At 42.9% G+C, this 23,515-nt stretch overlaps 1 protein-coding gene across 1 annotated transcript in view; it reads right to left on the bottom strand.

Annotated features, from left to right (window-relative positions):
- Window positions 1-7,175: 7,175 nt before the first annotated feature.
- The window catches only part of LOC124121057, a 30,582-nt gene continuing 14,242 nt past the window's right edge, over window positions 7,176-23,515 (bottom strand). Inside the window, exons 2-4 of the mRNA XM_046484006.2 lie at window positions 20,609-20,874; window positions 12,150-12,308; window positions 7,176-8,500 (exon numbers count right to left, since the gene is read on the bottom strand). Coding sequence (XP_046339962.1) covers window positions 8,310-8,500; window positions 12,150-12,308; window positions 20,609-20,874 — 616 coding nt within the window. The 3' untranslated portion in view covers window positions 7,176-8,309. The remainder of the gene's footprint in view (window positions 8,501-12,149; window positions 12,309-20,608; window positions 20,875-23,515) is intronic.

Below are 23,515 nucleotides of genomic sequence, written 5' to 3'. Positions count from 1 at the left end.
TACTATTGTCTCCAGGTCACCATGTATGCAGATTGATAATGTGTGATGTTCATGTGCAAATGGGTCATGCTGGTCCAGAGAGAACATTGTGCGAGAGTAGGAGATACTTTTGGATTGTGCGTGGGCGGAACCTAGCCAAGAGTATTGTGAGAAATTGTGTTGTGTGAAGGAAGTTACGTCAGCCTGGTAATACCACTCTGATGGCTGACTTGCCTCCAGAAAGATTACTTCCATTCTCACCACCATTCCATGTAACAGGAGTTGATCTCTTCGGACCAATGTCAATCAAGTATGGTAGGAACAAAACCCAAAAGGTATGGGGAGCAATCTTCACGTGCGCGAATGTGAGAGCGGTTCACTTAGAGATAGTGGATGGATTGTCTACTCAGGCATTTCTACAAGCATTGGGTTGTTTTGTATCAAATCATGGATGGCCACACACAGTTATTTCTGATAATGGCACATCGTTTGTTGGAACCGAGAGAGAACTTCGTACCATATTCATAGAAGGCAAACAACAAATGATGGACTTTGCATTGCTGCACAGAATCAATTGGAAGTTCATCACGCCTTTGAGCCCACACCAAGGTGGAATCTATGAAAGTTTGATTAAACAAGTGAAAAGATCTCTTGAGGTCATCATCGGTCAACAGATTCTCAGCTGGAATGAGTTATCAACTGCATTTGCAGAAGTGAAAGGTTTGTTGAACGCAAGACCATTGTATTATACAGCACAGGATCCTAATGATCCACAAGCCCTAACACCCAACCACTTCCTGTTAGGGAGAGCTTCCATAAATGTTCCACAAGGACCGTTCCAGGAGACAAAGAACCTGCATAAAAGGTTTGAATATGTGCAGGAGCTGGTGAAACAGATTTGGAAGAGGTTTCTACGAGAGTATCTACCAACTCTCATGCGTAGGAGCAAGTGGCGTACACAGGGGAGACAACTCCAGATAGAAGATATTGTTCTGCTCATGGACAACAATGCACCTAGAGGAAAATGGGACTTGGCAAGAATCGTTGATTTATTTCCAGGAAAGGATGGTATAATCAGAAATGTCAGAGTTCGCACCAAGAACGGTGAATACAACAGATCAGTACAGAAATGCTGTTTGATCCTGGAATATTTCACATAGACTGTTTTCAGATGGCACTTGGTTGCCCCCGGAGGATTTGGTTGATATGACATTTGAATCTGAAATAACTAATAATTAATTTCATTTATGCTAAGAAAGACATATTTTTAGTTTGCCGGTTTGATCAAGCCGTTTTGGTATATGTACTGTGCTCCAAAATAATGATGACTCCCTGTTGTGTATTGCGAGCTCCAGCGATGAGCGTGAGTGACCCGCGATGGTCAAATGTGTGAGAATTTCTGTGTGTTGCAGAGAGTTAGCGGCTGAGCACTAATCTTCAGGTATGAAATACTGTTTTTTGTTTAATATATTATCATGTCATAAATGCAAGTTTTGGAAATACTTCAACTTTATTGATAATTCATTTTGCATTTTTCAAAGAGCGTGTTGTTCGATTTTCAATCATCTTTGAGTGCTCAAAATATATGCTGGAAGTATTTGTAATGTTTTCAAGTATTGTTATATCACCTAAATGGTATAACTATTCTTTGTTGCGTAAATATCAGTCAAAGAAAATGTTTATTTACCGTAAATTTGAATTTTGTAGGGAGTTAAATTTAAGGAGAAATCCTTGTTTCAAAATGAAATGTAACCTTTATTGGGGATGATTTGGGTGAACATTATGAATGTTTGAATACTTTTCAAGAACTTTAAGTGATTTATTTGCTTTATTATCACTAAAGAGTATATTTATTTTACTCTTCAGAACATATTTAATGTTACGAAGGACTCAGCCAATAAAGAGTGGTGAACACTATCTTCTCTTTATCATTTGTACCAATCTGTATTGCTTCCTTTATACACAGGTATTATCACGCCTATCATACCTTCAGGAAGATAGTATTCAGATATAATAAGGTTAAACATACATGTACTGTGCCACTGTGAGCGGCATACCTTCAGGAAGATAGTATTCAGATATAATTAGGTTAAACATACATGTACTGTGCCACTGTGAGCGGCATACCTTCAGGAAGATAGTATTCAGATATAATTAGGTTAAACATACATGTACTGTGCCACTGTGAGCGGCATACCTTCAGGGAGATAGTATTCAGATATAATTAGGTTAAACATACATGTACTGTGTCACTGTGAGCGGCATACCTTCAGGAAGATAGTATTCAGATATAATTAGGTTAAACACACATGTACTGTGCCACTGTGAGCGGCATACCTTCAGGAAGATAGTATTCAGATATAATTAGGTTAAACATACATGTACTGTGCCACTGTGAGCGGCATACCTTCAGGAAGATAGTATTCAGATATAATTAGGTTAAACATACATGTACTGTGCCACTGTGAGCGGCATATCTTCAGGAAGATAGTAGTCAGATATAATTAGGTTAAACATACATGTACTGTGCCACTGTGAGCGGCATACCTTCAGGAAGATAGTATTTAGATAGAATTAGGTTAAACATACATGTACTGTGCCACTGTGAGCGGCATACCTTCATGAAGATAGTATTCAGATATAATTAGGTTAAACATACATGTACTGTGCCACTGTGAGCGGCATACCTTCAGGAAGATAGTATTCAGATATAATTAGGTTAAACATACATGTACTGTGCCACTGTGAGCGGCATATCTTCAGGAAGATAGTAGTCAGATATAATTAGGTTAAACATACATGTACTGTGCCACTGTGAGCGGCATACCTTCAGGAAGATAGTATTTAGATAGAATTAGGTTAAACATACATGTACTGTGCCACTGTGAGCGGCATACCTTCAGGAAGATAGTATTTAGATATAATTAGGTTAAACATCCATGTACTGTGCCACTGTGAGCGGCATACCTTCAGGAAGATAGTATTCAGATATAATTAGGTTAAACATACATGTACTGTGCCACTGTGAGCGGCATACCTTCAGGAAGATAGTATTCAGATATAATTAGGTTAAACATACATGTACTGTGCCACTGTGAGCGGCATATCTTCAGGAAGATAGTAGTCAGATATAATTAGGTTAAACATACATGTACTGTGCCACTGTGAGCGGCATACCTTCAGGAAGATGGTATTCAGATATAATTAGGTTAAACATACATGTACTGTGCCACTGTGAGCGGCATATCTTCAGGAAGGTAGTAGTCAGATATAATTAGGTTAAACAAACATGAAAGGTGTTTATATAAACTACAGTGGGCATATTTTAGATACTCATTTGTAACTACATCTGGTCCTTTGCAAAGTCATTATCAAAGTCGGAATTTTCAAATGGACGAAACAGGTAATATGTGTCCCTTATGTTACAGATTCAGTAGTTGTCACCGTTATGGTCTTGTACGTGTCAGAGTTCTCAGCTGATGTCTTCCACTGCTTCTTCACTGTTTTATAGAATTCACTAATGTCTAATTCACACATGTGGAAGTATTTTTCTTTATTCCACTGCCTTTCAGCTTTTCGTTTGCGACGCCTGCTTGTACGCTTTGTAATACTGATGACTGGCCAATCTTGGCTTCCTCTCAGCCTTCCACAATCGCTTTGATTGTCTCATATCATAGCTACATGTCCAGCTTTAAAGGTTTCCAATAAGGCTTCAGTTAGGTCTTAAATTACCTTGTGGGATGTGTTGCAACGCACGCTGCAGAGTGCAGGGCAGTTGGTATTGAGTCCATGTATGATTCTATAGTATCCAGTGTTTGGTAGCCTGGACCAGCTACAGTTGATCCTAGAAGAAACTGTACTTCTGTTCTATACAGATCCCGTTGTACTCAATCAGCTGTATACCACCTTGGCATGTTCACATGTTTATCCTCAGTGAGAAATATGTCGCCATGAAATGCTGAGGTCACAGGATAATGATCTGATAAATGAAAAAGAATGGTACTGTCAATTGCACTCTGGAGACTAGATGGTCCAAAGATATACTCTAAGACTGAGTATTGAGTATAAGTCTTGTTTCGCCAAGTTTTCACCATTCCTTCAGTGGTACCACAAGAGTACGAGGCCACCATGCTGCGATCCGATAGATACTGTGAGAGTAGCTGTGATCTTCGTGAGAGGCTATTGTTTTGAATGTCAGTGTTATTAAATGTTCTTCCATTGTAACTACATCCCTACCTACTCAACTGTATAAACACCTGTATATATGCTTGTCAACCATACCATGAACATCACCTGCTGGATAACAGTGTTAGAACCTACACCGAAACGTCGCCCCCAATTCTAATAAAGAAGGTGTCCATCAATATATCTTATCCTTACGAAATATATCGAGGTTTTGGTTTGAGATTTTACTATTAAGTGAGCAGCGGCTGCTTATTTCTGAAATGTAGGCCAAAGGCCCGTCATACAAGTACACTGATGGATATCGGCCGAGTGGTACATGTATGTTTACGTGTTGACAGTACATGGTGTATAAACGTAGCCACATTCCGTAGGAGATGGTCATTTCTGTTGACATTAGTACACACTTCTACCATGACATTGATGAATGCTTGATTCTGATTGGTTAAAAGAGGTTTCATTTTTGCTACGGAAACCCCTTTCAAATATATTAAGCCTTTTCACAAAAAAACGTGCGTATGAATACATAAACTAGTGTCCAAAAGAAACGATACCACCTGTTTGCAACGACATAAAAGAAAAACTAAACAATGCAGAAGTTTAGGATTGGTGTTATGCTTTTGAGAAATTCTTTCACAACATCTGTACAAAAATTTCATTTCAATAAAATCTGTACAACCAATATGACAAGCCTTTAAAGATGGGTGGGGTCGAAAAATGAACATTTCGTTAGAGCACTGATCACAGAAACAACGGGAAATGTCACACCACACGTCTCAAAGTCAAGTCAGTAGTGGGTATGTCCACCGTGAGCATCAATACATGCCAGAACACGCCTACGGACTGATGACGTCAAACGTCTGATGACGTTGGGAGTGATGCGTTGCCATTCCTCGAGGAGACATCGTTCCAAGTCCTGGACGTTGACTGGAGGCACACGGTGACGTCGGATTTGCCGATCGAGGTGGTTCCATAAGTGCTCAATGGGATTCATGTCCGGTGAACATGCGGGCCATGGCAAAACCTGTACTTTGGCGTTGGCAAGGAATTTCTGTGTCAATCTTGCTGTGTGTGGCCTTGCATTGTCATGTTGGAATAGGAGTCCACGAGGCTGTTGCTGAATAAAGGCCACCACAACAGGCCGTAGGATGTCATCAAGATAACGCTGTGCATTCAGGTTTCCACGAATTACGACAAGCATCGTTTTGACGTCACCACATATGCCACCCCAAACCATTAACCCTCCACCTCCAAACGGCCGGACCTGTTGGATACAGTTAGGCGCCAAACGTTCACCAAATCGTCGGTATACCCGTAACACGTGCCCAGTCCCGCCGTTGCCAACGTCGAACTCGCCTGGCCCAGATCAGTCTGTTGTTCCGGTGTCGAGGCGTCAGGAGCGGTCCGCGGTAGGGATGACGTGGCCGGATACCATACTGCCGTAGTCTCCTGTAGATGGTCTGTCGACTGATCCTGTGTCCCAGTGCTGTAGCCGCAATGGACGTCGCTGTTACGATGCGGTTCCTCAGGTGTAATACCTGGATGTTACGATCTTCACGGGGCGTGGTTACTCGTGGTCTTCCACTCCTGGGCCTGTCTGACGTCTGACCTGTCTGACGTAACCGCTGCATCAACCTGGTGATAGTGATGCGTGCGCAGCCCAACCTTCTAGCGACGTCGACGTGTGACGCTCCTTGTTGGACCATTCCAACGGCTCTCTCTCTCTCGATGGCTGTCAAACGTGGCATATCTTGTATTCTTTTTGTTGCTGTGATATCAACGTGTCTGATCAGCCGTTTTATACAGTTTTTCTGCACGTGCAGAACATGCTAGAGAGGGAAATGTCACTTTCACGAAATTTACGTTTTTCCCGGGAGTGATCACGTGTTCCCGGTATTTTTTATCGACTATGCTGTGTTTGGGATGCGCAATACGAATTGGCATGTTTTCATACTTGACAATTCACTTAGTAAAAAACAATTTTGAAAATAAGTTGGTATCGTTTCTTTTGGACACTAGTTTAGATAGCCTACATATCGATTTATAGAAAATGGCTGCCGATTGACCACCCCCATTTGAACTGTAAAACATATCTATATTTCCTCTAATACACGCTGGGTCTCTAATACACGCCGAGTCAAGGGCTCTCGCGAAATTAATAGACGGCGTTGCGTCAAATAGAGGAAATACAGTAGTTTGTTATGGGATGTTTTTGGCGTTGGCTAGGCCGCAACCCTGACTGCTTCGATGATGACATTAAAAGATTTAATGAAGGCATATCTTTTGCATACAAATGAAATGTTTTTGAAACCGTTAGAGAAATGGTCTATGGTGACCAGAATCGGAACCATTAAAGCTATTTCCTCATTGAAACAACCGACAATGAAAGTAAACTATAACAGTATAAAAACTGTTTGAAAAAAGCTTTATTCATGACAACATGTTGTTTACAAACCTTTTTCTGATCGATATTCGTTGCCATCTCCGTCAACCACCACCGTTAGAATTTGGCAGGAGGGGATTTGAAAGTCCATCATTTAACACTCCCCTTCGAAAGTCCACGAAAACAATGTCCCAACTGAAGTGACAGCTCATCAAACTTGATGAAATTCATTTCAGAACACCACAATTAAGAAAATCACACACGATCCACTTTTTCTGGGACACAAATGTCTAAGTTCTGTCACTATTTGGCTTTGGATCCGTGAAATCTTGAAATTAATAGATCACATCATGCAGATTCCTCGTTTTAAAATATCCGGCTGGTCTGCAGCCTAAACGCGTCTGTTCAGTCATACTCAGTCACATTGGTAATCATGTGCTTGCTTCTTTCTATAACTCGTTATGGAGAATGTAAACACATCATTGTCAGCCATTGACAGCTGTGAGGTGTGAGTAACCGTGATGTAGGTCAAGTTCTGCCACATCCAAGTTCGGTTTGGAGAGGCTTTTATTTTGATTTTATTATTGTTTACTGGGGGTAATTGCTAACTAACTAATAACACTTACACATGTTAAATGTATAATAGAATGTTTATTTATAAAGTTTGCTGTAGAAATACATTCGTTTAGCATTTTAAAACCTTTTTTTATTACCCGTCACCCCTACAATAGAAATGATGGCATGTTCGATTTTCCAGAAATTAACTCTCACAAAATTCCGAGAAATGACAGTCAGTCCACAGTGTGCAACAGTGTACAACAGTTTGTCGGAAATTAAAACATCTCTCTTTGGACTAGGTTAGGAGAGTTATTTGTCAACTTCTTTTGAAAAACTATGTGTATTGAACACTTATTATGAAATACTCACGACTATGGTGTTTCTAATCTTGAACTTTGGTCATAATTGTTACATATATAACTACCTGTGACCACTTTTCGGAATGTTTGATTGCGGACCTGTGCACCTGTGTTATTACTCGTTGCAAGAGAGCGCCGTTTTCAAAGCGAGGTTGCCGTCATGGTAGAATGGAGATAAACCTACTGTGTTTCCAAATTTGATGTAGTCCCACTGTAGAATAGATACCTCTTTATTATAATTTTGAACCGAGCGCTTTAACGCTTTAGCGCAAGGTTCCAAATTATAATAAAGAGGTATCTATTCTACAGTGGGACTACATCAAATTTCAAAACACAGTAGGTTTATCTCCTAAATAGTATTAGCTGATGGACAGGACGTATAGTTTAATGGAATTTAACGATTCCCTAGATCTCTATAATGTGTACATTTGAGAAGGACATGGAATTCGTCTTCAATATCATTACTGTTATACATTCTACATAATTGGTTCCCAGTGGCATGAAATAGTTATTTTTTATAAAACATTAGATCATAACAATCACATCGAAATTGCGATAATGCTGTTCTAAATTTTCATACACTGCTCATATTGTTTATATAGTGAATACGGATATGTACATTTTCCATTTGAATATTCCTAGCCCATTCTTGCTGAAAACAATCTTTACATCTTTGTTGCACAATTGATACAGATTTAAAGATTTTTTTCAGCAAGAATGGACTAGACATATTTAAAACGAAGTTACTATTAAGTTGTAGATCGCAGACCTCTGTCAGCCGTCCTCAACCAGTAACAGTTGAGTTTAGCTCCGTCCATCAACTAGTTCGTCCCTACATGCTGTTGGGTCTATGTGTCCTGACCATGTCCCCGCTGGCGTCGGACGCCTTCGATGTAGGCGGGTAGCGTCATCGTCGCCCCTGTAGCCGCAGTCAGAATCAGCGCCAAGATGGCGACAACGAAGGACCAGGACACACGGACATCGGGTACAGAACTGACCCCGGTGTTGAACATGACGACAGTCAGCAGTAGACATATGCCTGGAAGTGGACATGTACAGATCTACTGTATACAGGGGATCTCACTACACACGATGTTGTAATGCATCACAGGAAATCATTTACTCACCAACTCACAACACAGGACATACGTTGGATATACGAGGGCTGGTAAAGACGTTCTAAGCCTAAGAAACAAAACCAACAATTGATTTTTTTCAACACAATCTGTCTGCTTTTCAATACACTTCTCATATCGATAGTGAAGCAATTCCAGTCAGGACGAGGTTTTCTGAAGCCACCCTGAAAAACCAATTCATGACAGCTTTGAGGTCATCCTTGTCGTCATAGCGCTTTCCACGAAGCTGTTCTTTCAGTTTAGGAAACAGGTGGAAACCAGTTGGTGCCAGGTCGGGTGAGTATGGGGCACGAGGAAGCTCGTCGAACCCACATTGTAGCAGAGCAGCCTTTGCAAGTCGAGAGGTGTGAGAAGAGGCATTGTCATGAAATCGTAGAACTCCAGCAGTCAGCATTCCTCGCTGCTTTTTTTAATAGAATCCCTCAGGCGATGTTCAAAGCAACTCAGCATAGCAGGCACCGGTAATCGTCGTTTGACTTTCTAAGTAATCAACAAGGATCACACCATTTACATCCCAGAATACAGTGATCATAACTTTCTTCACTGACCTTGGAGACTTGAATTTCTTTGGTGCTGGAGAAGTGGAATGGTGTCATACAATTTATTGACGTTTTGACTCCGAATCATAGTGGTAGACCCATGTTTTATCACCCGTTACTAATTTTTTTTTTTAATTTGACGAAATCCTCCTCAATTAGCTCTAAATGTTCACTGTCAATATCAGTTCTTTTTTCATTGAGATAAGAATTTAGAAACTTTGGCAGCCAACGGGCACATATGTTATTCAACTGCTAATGTTAAAGAATAATAGTTTCAATAGATCCTTTGGCTTAGACCTGTGTCTTCCTCAAGTTCAGCAATGGTAATACATCCGTCTGACAGTATAAGTTTTTCTATCTCCTTGATTGAATCTTCATTGATGGTAGTTGAGGGACGCCATAGGGTCATCATCAAGGCTTGTTCTCCCAGCCTTAAACATAGCTGCCGAACGTTTAACAGTGGAATAGCTAGGGCACTTATCCACTCACAATTTTCTCTAAAGTTAAAAAAAAATGATGACTGCTCTGTACATGTTCTTTTCTATTTCTGGGTCCACTTGGACCCCTGTCACGTTCAAATGGTTGTCACTAATATACAAAGGGCCTCAACAGACCAAATACACTTGCAATGAACTACTCAAACAATGTACTACATTTGCTCGTTCATTTTGTTATGGCCCATAGTTGAAAGTTAGTCAGGCTTAGAACTTTTTGACCAGCCCTCGCAATTGTTAATATTTTGACCGCGGTAGTACGGATATAAAACGGAGACTGAAATGTTTATACCAGAAGGAACCAGTGTTGGAAAGTGAGAGCTTGCTTCACGTGCAGTGTTGTCAACATCAAGCTGTTGACAGTGGTATTGGCAATGGTATGGTGTGGGAAAAGGGCCATAATATCCAATACACGGATACAACCTAATAATTTTCAAAACATATCATTCTGTGTAACTTTGACTTTACTTGGCGCCTGATGATTTCCAGGTGTATACACACCTGTGTATGATGCAGGTCAGGTCACGTGCTATGTAGCAGGGCATGGCTGACTTCCTGTTCTAGGGGATTCCCCTTTCTGTTCAGTAGAATCCGGGAAGTGTGGTTAATCAAGGACTGATAGAAAGTATTACGAATCCAAATAGAAAGTATTTTGGATAAAGCTTTAAGAGGCATAGATCCGATGCTCCAAATCTAATGAACCTATTGAAACATGACTTATGAATGTTCTGAACCTCACATGAAAAGACTTGGTCTAAAAATCTTATAATGGTTTTTCAAGCTAACCCCCCTTCCACGTTGATACACTTTAGCTAACGAAGTTCATGGGAGTTTATAAGTTTCGGCTAAAGATGTCTTCATGTCTGGGAACAGGTGACAGATCCATCAGGAGCATAAGGTGAGTGCTGCACAAGTTCAAAGCCACACCCGTGGCTTGTAGCTATGGCAATGCCTGATTTGTGCCCTGGCGCATTGTCCTCAATGAGGAGCACAGCTTTTCTCAGCTTCCCACATCTCGTAGTTTTAACTTCATGACGTAATTGCCTCAAACGTGCAACATAATATGCTCCGTTTATTGTCTGTCATTTTGGAACATAGTCCCCCATAATGGCACCCCCGGATTTCCATAAACATCTGAAGGGACAATCTTTGCTTTCTTGGGTGGTGGTGGTATCAAATGCTACCACTGTTTTGATTGTTTGGACATGTTTCATTCACAGTCACAAATCATTGCAAGAACCTTCCTTGGCCAGCTTCAAACAGAGTTAGATTATCCCGAGACATTTTGTGTCTGATGCGTTGCTGTATTAACGAACTGAAACCTTCTTAATTGCTACAGTTTCTGTGATAATGGAGTGTACTCTCTCCTGGCAAATGCCTACTGAACTAGCAATATGACCCCCAGTCTCTCGCCCGTTGGTCATCACCACATCGTGGATTCTCTGGCTCATTTCTCCAGAGATCACAGAACGCTGCTTATTTTGCTTACTTCTCACAACGAAACAATTTACTGATTTGACTCCATTTTGTATGGACATACCTCTATGGCATCATGTAATGTCCGATTAAAGGGTTTCATTATTACGTAATTCCTTGTATGTAAGGCTCAGTCAACTCTCGTTAAACAATAAAGACCTATATGTCCCAGGCCTGAACCTGGTCCAGGCCACGTGGCATCATAACTCCACCCTCTGTACTACCCCTTCCTGTTCCTCATTGTATACATTTGGTGAATTGAGTGTCACTCTTACCTCCTTGATGCAAGGGGTAAGGAGTAACCAGGTTGGTACTATGTAGAAGACAACATAGGAGTAATCAGGTCGGTGCTATGTAGAAGACAACATAGGAGTAATCAGGTTGGTGCTATGTAGAAGACAACATAGGAGTAATCAGGTTGGTGCTATGTAGAAGACAACATAGGAGTAATCAGGTTGGTGCTATGTAGAAGACAACATAGGAGTAATCAGGTTGGTGCTATGTAGAAGACAACATAGGAGTAATCAGGTTGGTGCTATGTAGAAGACAACATAGGAGTAATGAGGTTGGTGCTATGTAGAAGACTACATAGGAGTAATCAGGTTGGTGCTATGTAGAAGACAACATAGGAGTAACCAGGTTGGTACTATGTAGAAGACAACATAGGAGTAATCAGGTTGGTGCTATGTAGAAGACAACATAGGAGTAATCAGGTCGGTGCTATGTAGAAGACAACATAGGAGTAATCAGGTTTGTGCTATGTAGAAGACAACATAGGAGTGATCAGGTTGCTACTATGTAGAAGACAACATAGGAGTAATCAGGTCGGTGCTATGTAGAAGACAACATAGGAGTAATCAGGTTGGTGCTATGTAGAGGACAACATAGGAGTAATCAGGTCGGTGCTATGTAGAAGACAACATAGGAGTAATGAGGTTCGTGCTATGTAGAAGACAACATAGGAGTAATGAGGTTGGTGCTATGTAGAAGACAACATAGCAATACATCTATCGTAAGTTGAGTACTTTACTGTCTGCACTGACCAGTGGCCGCTGTGAGACTGGCGTTGACCCCCGCCAATATCTCTCTCCCTGCGGCACCCGGCTTCAGGAACATGTGGGCTAGGATGGCAAACTCCTCCCAGAACCAGCTCAGTAGACCAAGGATCATAAACACCTGCGGAGCCCGGTGCCAGTCACCCACTGCCAACAACAAACATCGACGCACATCAAGGTTACAGTTTACAAACATAATAAAAGTGGGGTATCCCTATCCTGGACCTCCATGATAACATATAATAATATATATATAATAACAATAAAATTATAATAATAATAATAATATATATATATATATATATATATATATATATATATATATATATATATATATATATATAATAATATGCAGTTTATGTCACTGGGTATCTGGAGGGGTCTGCAGTTTATGTCACTGTGTACGTGAAGGAGTCTGCAGTCTATGTCACTGTGTATGTGAAGGAGTCTGTAGTTTGGGTCACTGTGTACGTGTAGGAGTCTGCAGTTTGGGTAACTGTGTACATGAGGGATTCTGCAGTTTACGTCACTGTGTACGTGAAGGATTCCGCAGTTTACGTCACTGTGTACGTGAAGGAGTCTGCAGTTTATGTCATGAGTACGTGAAGGAGTCTGCAGTTTATGTCACTGTGTACGTGAAGGAGTATGCAGTTTATGTCACTGTGTACGTGAAGGAGTCTGCAGTTTATGTCACTGTGTACGTGAAGGAGTCTGCAGTCTATGTCACTGTGTATGTGAAGGAGTCTGTAGTTTGGGTCACTGTGTACGTGTAGGAGTCTGCAGTTTGGGTAACTGTGTACATGAGGGATTCTGCAGTTTACGTCACTGTGTACGTGAAGGATTCCGCAGTTTACGTCACTGTGTACGTGAAGGAGTCTGCAGTTTATGCCATGAGTACGTGAAGGAGTCTGCAGTTTATGTCACTGTGTACGTGAAGGAGTATGCAGTTTATGTCACTGTGTACGTGAAGGAGTCTGCAGTCTATGTCACTGTGTATGTGAAGGAGTCTGTAGTTTGGGTCACTGTGTACGTGTAGGAGTCTGCAGTTTATGTCACTGTGTACGTGAAGGAGTCTGCAGTTTGGGTAACTGTGTACATGAGGGATTCTGCAGTTTACGTCACTGTGTATGTGAAGGATTCCGCAGTTTACGTCACTGTGTACGTGAAGGAGTCTGCAGTTTATGTCATGAGTACGTGAAGGAGTCTGCAGTTTATGTCACTGTGTACGTGAAGGAGTCTGCAGTTTACGTCACTGTGTATGTGAAGGAGTCTGCAGTTTATGTCACTGGATACGTGAGGAGGTCCTAAGTTAATGTCTCTGTGTACGTGAAGGAGTCTGCAGTTTGGGTCACTGTGTACGTGAAGGAGTCTGCAGTTTATGTCACTGTGTACGTGAAGGAGTCTGCAGTTTACGTCACTGTGTACATGAAGGAGTCTGCAGTTTATGTCACTGTGTACATGAAGGAGTATGCAGTTTACGTCACTGTGTGTGTGAAGGAGTCTGCAGTTTAAGTCACTGGATACGTGAGGAGGTCCTAAGTTAATGTCGCTCTGTACGTGAAGGTATCTGCAGTTTACGTCACTGTGTACGTGAAGGAGTCTGCAGTTTGGGTAACTGTGTACATGAAGAAGTCTGCAGTTTATGTCACTGTGTACGTGAAGGAGTCTGCAGTTTATGTCACTGTGTACGTGTAGGAGTCTGCAGTTTACGTCACTGTGTACGTGAAGGAGTCTGCAGTTTGGGTAACTGTGTACATGAAGGAGTCTGCAGTTTGGGTAACTGTGTACATAAGGGATTATGCAGTTTACGTCACTGTGTACGTGAAGGATTCCGCAGTTTACGTCACTGTGTACGTGAAGGAGTCTGCAGTTTACGTCACTGTGTACATGAAGGAGTCTGCAGTTTACGTCACTGTGTGTGTGAAGGAGTATGCAGTTTATGTCACTGTGTACGTGAAGGAGTCTGCAGTTTACGTCACTGTGTATGTGAAGGAGTCAGCAGTTTATGTCACCGTGTATGTGCAGGAGTCTGGAGTTTATGTCACTGGATACGTGAGGAGGTCCCAAGTTAATGTCGCTGTGTACGTGAAGGATTCTACAGTTTACGTCACTGTGTACTTGAAGGAGTCTGCAGTTTACGTCAATGTGTACGTGGAGGAGTCTGTAGTTTATGTCACTGTGTACTTGAAGGAGTCTGCAGTTTACGTCACTGTGTGCATGAGGGAGTCTGCAGTTTATGTCACTGTGTACGTGAAGGAGTCTGCAGTTTACGTCACTGTGTATGTGAAGGAGTCTGCAGTTTATGTCACTGGATACGTGAGGAGGTCCTAAGTTAATGTCTCTGTGTACGTGAAGGAGTCTGCAGTTTACGTCACAGTGTACGTGAAGGTGTCTGCAGTTTATATCACTGGATACGTGAGGAGGTCCCAAGTTAATGTCTCTGTGTACGTGAAGGAGTCAGCAGTTTATGTGACTGTGTACATGAGGGAGGCTGCAGTTTACGTCACTGTGTACGTGAATGAGTCTGCAGTATACGTCATTGTGTACGTGAAGGAGTCTGCAGTTTATGTCACTGTGTGCGTGAAGGAGTCTGCAGTTTACGTCACTGTGTACGTGAAGGAGTCTGTAGTTTATGTCATTGTGTACGTGAAGGAGTCTGCAGTTTATGTCACTGTGTACATGAAGGAGTCTGCAGTTTACGTCACTGTGTGTGTGAAGGAGTATGCAGTTTATGTCACTGTGTACGTGAAGGAGTCTGCAGTTTACGTCACTGTGTACGTGAAGGAGTCAGCAGTGTATGTCACCGTGTATGTGCAGGAGTCTGGAGTTTATGTCACTGGATACGTGAGGAGGTCCCAAGTTAATGTCGCTGTGTACGTGAAGGATTCTACAGTTTACGTCACTGTGTACTTGAAGGAGTCTGCAGTTTACGTCAATGTGTACGTGGAGGAGTCTGTAGTTTATGTCACTGTGTACGTGAAGGAGTCTGGAGTTTACGTCACTGTGTGCATGAGGGAGTCTGCAGTTTATGTCACTGTGTACGTGAAGGAGTCTGCAGTTTACGTCACTGTGTATGTGAAGGAGTCTGCAGTTTATGTCACTGGATACGTGAGGAGGTCCTAAGTTAATGTCTCTGTGTACGTGAAGGAGTCTGCAGTTTACGTCACAGTGTACGTGAAGGTGTCTGCAGTTTATATCACTGGATACGTGAGGAGGTCCCAAGTTAATGTCTCTGTGTACGTGAAGGAGTCAGCAGTTTATGTGACTGTGTACATGAGGGAGGCTGCAGTTTACGTCACTGTGTACGTGAAGGAGTCTGTAGTTTATGTCATTGTGTACGTGAAGGAGTCTGCAGTTTATGTCACTGTGTACATGAAGGAGTCTGCAGTTTACGTCACTGTGTGTGTGAAGGAGTATGCAGTTTATGTCACTGTGTATGTGAAGGAGTCAGCAGTTTATGTCACCGTGTATGTGCAGGAGTCTGGAGTTTATGTCACTGGATACGTGAGGAGGTCCCAAGTTAATGTCTCTGTGTACGTGAAGGATTCTGCAGTTTACGTCACTGTGTACTTGAAGGAGTCTGCAGTTTACGTCAATGTGTACGTGGAGGAGTCTGTAGTTTATGTCACTGTGTACGTGAAGGAGTCTGGAGTTTACGTCACTGTGTGCATGAGGGAGTCTGCAGTTTATGTCACTGTGTACGTGAAGGAGTCTGCAGTTTACGTCACTGTGTATGTGAAGGAGTCTGCAGTTTATGTCACTGGATACGTGAGGAGGTCCTAAGTTAATGTCTCTGTGTACGTGAAGGATTCTACAGTTTACGTCACTGTGTACTTGAAGGAGTCTGCAGTTTACGTCACTGTGTGCATGAGGGAGTCTGCAGTTTATGTCACTGTGTACGTGAAGGAGTCTGCAGTTTACGTCACTGTGTATGTGAAGGAGTCTGCAGTTTATGTCACTGGATACGTGAGGAGGTCCTAAGTTAATGTCTCTGTGTACGTGAAGGAGTCTGCAGTTTACGTCACTGTGTACGTGAAGGTGTCTGCAGTTTATATCACTGGATACGTGAGGAGGTCCCAAGTTAATGTCTCTGTGTACGTGAAGGAGTCAGCAGTTTATGTGACTGTGTACATGAGGGAGGCTGCAGTTTACGTCACTGTGTACGTGAATGAGTCTGCAGTATACGTCACTGTGTACGTGAAGGAGTCTGCAGTTTACGTCACTGTGTACGTGAAGGAGTCTGTAGTTTATGTCATTGTGTACGTGAAGGAGTCTGCAGTTTATGTCACTGTGTGCGTGAAGGAGTCTGCAGTTTACGTCACTGTGTACGTGAAGGAGTCTACAGTTTACGTCACTGTGTACATGAAGGATTCTGCAGTTTATGTCACTGTGTACATGAGGGATTCTGCAGTTTACGTCACTGTGTACGTGAAGGATTCTGCAGTTTATGTCACTGTGTACATGAGGGATTCTGCAGTTTATGTCACTGTGTACATGAGGGATTCTGCAGTTTATGTCACTGTGTACATGAGGGATTCTGCAGTATACGTCCCTGTGTACATGAGGGATTCTGCAGTATACGTCACTGTGTACGTGAAGGAGTCTGCAGTTTACGTCACTGTGTACGTGAAGGAGTCAGCAGTTTATGTCACTGTGTACGTGAAGGAGTCTGCAGTTTATGTCACTGGATTCGTGAGGAGGTCCCATGTTAGTGTCGCTGTGTATGCAAAGGGGTCTGAAGTTTACGTCACTGTGTACGTGAAAGAGTCGTCAGTTTACGTCACTGTGTACGTGAAAGAGTCTGCAGTTTATGTCACTGGATACGTGAGGAGATCCCAAGTTAATGTCGCTGTGTACATGAAGGAGTCTGCAGTTTACGTCACTGTGTACATGAAGGATCCTGCAGTTTTTGTCACTGTGTACAAGAACGAGTCTGCAGTTTACGTCACTGAGTATGTGACGGATTCTGCAGTTTACGTCACTGTGTACGTGAAGGAGTCTGCAGTTTATGTCGATATGTACATAATCAGTCAATTAATCAAAACAATCAACCAACTAACCAACCAACCAACCAACCAGCCAACCAACCAACCAACCAACCAATCAATCAATTGAATTACATTGCGTACAGAATCTCTTATCTCTTGATGTATTATTTGAAGTACATTGCTTCGTACATAGAAATATTTTACACGTATAAAGATGAACTGATACAGTCGATTTAAATTCACATAGCCCCCACACTTCTGAGGCAAATTACCGAATTAAGGAAATCTTAGTATCAACGATATTAAAGAATGTCGTATATGAAAGGTCTGTTACATTTTGTAAATTATGTAGAAGACCGAACTGTACCTTCTCCCCTTGATCGCTGCATTATTAGCATTCGTAACGGTAACTTTTTTGAAAATGTAACACCTAAATATTTGTAGGAAGTAACAGTTACTAAATGGCCTTTGAAATACCATTTTTCCTTTTTGCGAGTTTATTACCTTTACTAAAAACTCTGACCTCACTTATCAGAATTTACTTCTACATACTGAATAAAATGCTTCAGTGACATTGCATACAATGCTTCACGTTTTCTCTGTATATATCCGTCTGTAATAGCCTGTACGATAAATATGTTATCTGTAGTGGAGTATCCACGTCTAAATTCCTATTGTTCTTCGCCAATCTTTTCAAGAGCTTCAGACCAAAAACCTTTCTTCTATTTATGATTGAAATAATAAAATACGATGTTTCTAGAAATGAACTGAATACAGTCTCAAAATAGAGAACTACGAAATTACGAGACGATTCTTAGATTAATGCTTCGCTTCCTGAACTTTTATTGGTTTTCAAATCATGAATAGCAGGTGATATTTCTTCTCTTGATATTGGTTGATCCAGCATATATGTGGCATGAGTACATACCTCTTCTATTTGAGTCTTGTGAAAGGAGGAAAACTATGGTCTATGTAAGGAGGGACATGGTGGTCTAGTGTAAGGTAGGACACGGTGGTGTAGTGTAAGGTGGGACACAGTGGTCTAGTGTAAGGATGGACACGGTGGTCTAGTGTAAGGAGGGACACGGTGGTCTAGTGTTACCTGGGACACGGTGGTCTAGTGTAAGGATGGACACGCTGGCCTAGTGTAAGGATGGACACAGTAGTGTACTGTAAGGTGGAACACGGTCGTCTAGTGTTAGGTGGGACACGGTGGTGTAGTGTAAGGTGGGACACAGTAGTCTAGTGTAGGGAGCGACACGGCGGTCAAGTGTAAGGTGTGACACGGTGGTCTAGTGTTAGCTAGGACACGGTGGTGTAGTGTAAGGTAGGACACAGTAGTCTAGTGTAAGGTGGAACACGGTCGTCTAGTGTTAGGTGGGACACGGTGGTGTAGTGTAAGGTGGGACACAGTAGTCTAGTGTAGGGAGCGACACGGCGGTCAAGTGTAAGGTGTGACACGGTGGTCTAGTGTTAGCTAGGACACGGTGGTGTAGTGTAAGGTAGGACACAGTAGTCTAGTGTAAGGAGGGACACGGTGGACTAGTGTCAGGAGGGACACGGTGGTGTACTGTAAGGATGGACACGGTGGTCTAGTGTAAGGATGGACACGGTGTCTAGTGTAAGATGGGACACGGTGGTCTAGTGTAAGGTGGGACACGGTGGTCGAGTGTAAGGAGGAACAAGGTGGTATTGTGTAAGGTGGGACACAGTGGTCTAGTGTAAGGTGGGACACGGTGGTCTAGTGTAATGAGGGACACGTTGGTCTAGTGTAAGGAGGAACACGGTTGTGTAGTGTAAGGTGGGACACAGTGGTCAAGTGTAAGGCGGGACACGGTGGTCTAGTGTAAGGAGGGACACGGTGGTCTAGTGTAAGGTGGGACACGGTGGTGTAGTGTAAGGTGGGACACAGTGGTCTAGTGTAAGGTGGGACACGGTGGTGTAGTGTAAGGATGGTCACGGCGGTGTAGTGTAAGGTGGGACACAGGGGTCTAGTGTAAGGAGAAACACGGTGGTGTAGTATAAGGAGGGACACAGTGGTCTAGTGTAAGGTGGGAGACGGTGGTCTAGTGTAAGGAGGGACACGGTGGTGTAGTGTAAGGAGGAACACAGTGGTCTAGTGTTAGGTGGGACACAGTGGTCTAGTGTTAGGTGGGACACGGTGTCTAGTGTAAGGTGGGACACGCTGGTGTAGTGTAATGTGGGACACAGTGGTGTAGTGTAAGGCGGGACACGGTGGTCTAGTGTAAGGAGGGACACGGTGGTCTAGTGTAAGGTGGGCCACGGTGGTGTAGTGTTAGGTGGGACACAGTGGTCTAGTGTTAGGTATGACACGGTGGTCTAGTGTAAGGATGGACACAGTGGTCTAGTGTAAGGAGGGACACGGTGGTGTAGTGTAAGGTGGGACACGGTGGTCTAGTGTAGGGAGGGACACGGTGGTCTAGTGTACGCAGGGACACGGTGGTGTAGTGTAAGGTGGGACACAGTAGTTTAGTGTTAGGAGGGACACGGCGGTCGAAAGGTAAGGTGTGACACGGTGGTCTAGTGTTAGGTGGGACACGGTGGGGTAGTGTAAGGTAGGACACAGTAGTCTAGTGTAAGGAGGGACACGGTGGTCTAGTGTAAGGTGGGACACAGTAGTCTAGTGTTAGGTGGGACACGGTGGTGTAGTGTAAGGAGGGACACGTTGGTGTAGTGTAAGGTGGGACACAGTGGTCAAGTGTAAGTATGGACACGTTGGTCTAGTGTAAGGTGGGATACAGTGGTCTAGTGTAAGGGGGGGACACAGTGGTCAAGTGTTAGGTTAGACACGGTGGTGTAGTGTAAGGATGGACACGGTGTCTAGTGTAAGGAGGGACACGGTGGTCTAGTGTTAGGTGGGACACGGTGGTCTAGTGTAAGGTGGGACACGGTGGTCTAGTATAAGGAGGGACACGGTGGTGTAGTGTAAGATGGGACACAGTAGTCTAGTGTAAGGAGGGACACGGTGGTCTAGTGTAAGGAGGGACACGGTGGTGTAGTGTAAGGATGGACACAGTGGTCTAGTGTAAGGTGGGACACGGCGGTCTAGTGTAAGGTGTGACACGGTGGTCTAGTGTTAGGTTAGACACGGTAGTGTAGTGTAAGGATGGACACGGTGGTCTAGTGTAAGGATGGACACTGTGGTCTTGTGGTGTAAGGAGGAACAATTTCCTATGCAGGGATTCATATTCTCTTGACATGTTAACTCTGTGGTGGTAGGTTCAAATATCATATTACCTGGTTCGTTAGCACCTTATCATACCTGGTTCGTTAGCATCATACCACACCTGGTTCGTCAGCACCATAGCATACCTGGTTCGTTAGCACCATACCATACCTGTCATCTTAGGCTTCACAGACACGTCTTGAAAAGTTTGAATAACTCCTACCACATTCACCAACTCCTGTGTAATTGAATAATGTAGTTTATTAGGCTACCTTTACTGTGGTCGACCACGTGAGTGTGGAGAACCTTGGACGAGCAGGTAGTCTGGCCGTCCTTGTCAGTGAGACACCCGGACCACAGTCCGAAGTTGACACGGTATCCACCGGAGTTGAGTACTGCCCAGTGATTGGTTGAAATGGCGATGACGTAAAGGACAAGGGTGACGAGAAAGGAAGCGGCTGTGAACATGTCTGGCACCGTTGGCCTCTTCCACTTGAAACTGTCCAAAAAGCTGTCGATCACATCAACATCCTGAAGTCTGAAATACAATGATAATAAAAACTAGTACTATACCTAATTCATCACCGAACTAGTGCTATATCCAGGTAATCAGCGAAATAGTGCTATATCCAGGTAATCACCCTACCAGTGCTATATCCAGGTAATCACCCTACTAGTGCTATATCCAGGTAATCAGCGAACAAGTGCTATATCCAGGTAATCACCCTACCAGTGCTATATCCAGGTAATCACCCTACTAGTGCTATATCCAAGTAATCACCCTACCAGTGCTATATCCAGGCAATCAGCGAAATAGTGCTATATCCAGGTAATCACCCTACCAGTGCTATATCCAGGTAATCACCCTACCAGTGCTATATCAAGGTAATCACCGAACTAGTGCTATATCCATATAATCACCCTACCAGTGCTATAACCAGGTATTCACCCTACCAGTGCTATATCCAGGTAATCAGCGAAATAGTGCTATATCCAGGTAATCACCCTATCAGTGCTATATCCAGGTAATCACCCTACCAGTGCTATATCCAGGTAATCAGCGAAATAGTGTTATATCCAGGTAATCACCCTACCAGTGCTATATCCAGGTAATCACCCTACCAGTGCTATATCCAGGTAATCACCGAACTAGTGCTATATCCATATAATCACCCTACCAGTGCTATAACCAGGTAATCACCCTACCAGTGCTATATCCATGTAATCACCGAACTAGTGCTATATCCATGTAATCACCGAACTTGTGCTATATATATGTAATCACCGAACTAGTGCTATGTCCAAGGATTCACCCTACAAGTGCTATATTCAGGTAATCACCCTGCTAGTGCTATATCCAGGTAATCACACTACCAGTGCTATATGCAGGTAATCATCCTACCAGTGGTATATCCAGGTAATCACCCTACCAGTGCTATATCAAGGTAATCACCGAACTAGTGCTATATCCATGTAATCACCCTACCAGTGCTATATCCAGGTAATCACCGAACTAGTGCTATATCCAGATAATCACCCTACCAGTGCTATATCCAAGTAATCACCCTACCACTGTTATATCCAGGTAATCACACTACAAGTGCTATATCCAGGTAATCACCCTACCAGTGCTATATCCAGGTAATCACCCTACCAGTGCTATATCCAGGTAATCACCCTACCAGTGCTATATCCAGGTAATCAGCGAAATAGTGTTATATCCAGGTAATCACCCTACCAGTGCTATATCCAGGTAAACACCCTACCAGTGCTATATCCAGGTAATCACCGAACTAGTGCTATATCCATATAATCACCCTACCAGTGCTATAACCAGGTAATCACCCTACCAGTGCTATATCCATGTAATCACCGAACTAGTGCTATATCCATGTAATCACCGAACTCGTGCTATATCCATGTAATCACCGAACTAGTGCTATATCCAAGGATTCACCCTACAAGTGCTATATTCAGGTAATCACGCTACCAGTGCTATATCCAGGTAATCACCCTACCTTTGCTATATCCAGATAATCACCGAACTAGTGCTATATCCAGGTAATCACCCTACCCGTGCTATATCCAGGTAATCACCCTACCTTTGCTATATCCAGGTAATCACCCTACCAGTGCTGTATCCAGGTAATCACCCTACCAGTGCTATATCCATGTAATCACCCTACCAGTGCTATATCCAGGTAATCACCCTACCAGTGCTATATCCAGGTAATAACGCTACCAGTGTTATATTCATGTAATCACCCTACCAGTGCTGTATCCAAGTAATCACCCTACCAGTGCTATATCAAGGTAATCACCCTACCAGTGCTATATCCATGTAATCACCCTACCAGTGCTATATCCAGGTAATAACGCTACCAGTGTTATATCCATGTAATCACCCTACCAGTGCTATATCCAGGGAATCACCCTACAAGTTCTATATCAAGCTAATCACCCTACAAGTGATATATCCAGCTAATCACCCTACCAGTGCTTTATCCATATAATCACCGAACTAGTGCTATATCCATGTAATCACCGAACTAGTGCTATATCCAGGTAATCACCCTACCAGTGCTATATCAAGGTAATCACCGAACTAGTGCTATATCCAGGTAATCACCCTACCAGTGCTATATGCAGGTAATCACCCTACCAGTGCTATATCCAGGTAATCACACTACAAGTGCTATATCCAAGTAATCACCCTACCAGTGCTATATCCAGGTAATCACCCTACCAGTGCTATATCCATGAAATCACCGAACTAGTGCTATATCCAGGTAATCACCCTACCAGTGTTATATCCAAGTAATAACCCTACCAGTGTTATATCCATGTAATCACCCTACCAGTGCTATATCTAGGTGATCACCCTACCAGTGCTATATCCAAGTAATCACCGAACTAGTGCTATATCCAGGTTATCACCATACAAGTGCTATATGAAGGTAATACACCCTACCAGTGCTATATCCATGTAATCACCGAACTAGTGCAATATCCAGGTAATCACCCTACCAGTGCTATATCCAGGTAATCACCCTACCAGTGCTATATCCAGGTAATCACCCTACCAGTGCTATATCTAGGTAATCACCCTACCAATGCTATATCCAGGTAGTCACCCTACCAGTGCTATATCCAGGTAATCACCCTACCAGTGCTATATC

This window comes from Haliotis rufescens, unplaced genomic scaffold, assembly GCF_023055435.1.
Source record: "Haliotis rufescens isolate VD_foot unplaced genomic scaffold, xgHalRufe1.0.p SCAF_11, whole genome shotgun sequence".
In the NCBI taxonomy this organism is placed as follows: domain Eukaryota; kingdom Metazoa; phylum Mollusca; class Gastropoda; order Lepetellida; family Haliotidae; genus Haliotis; species Haliotis rufescens.
The sequence above is the reverse complement of the archived record's forward strand: the minus strand, read 5'-3'. Positions and strand labels throughout refer to the sequence as shown.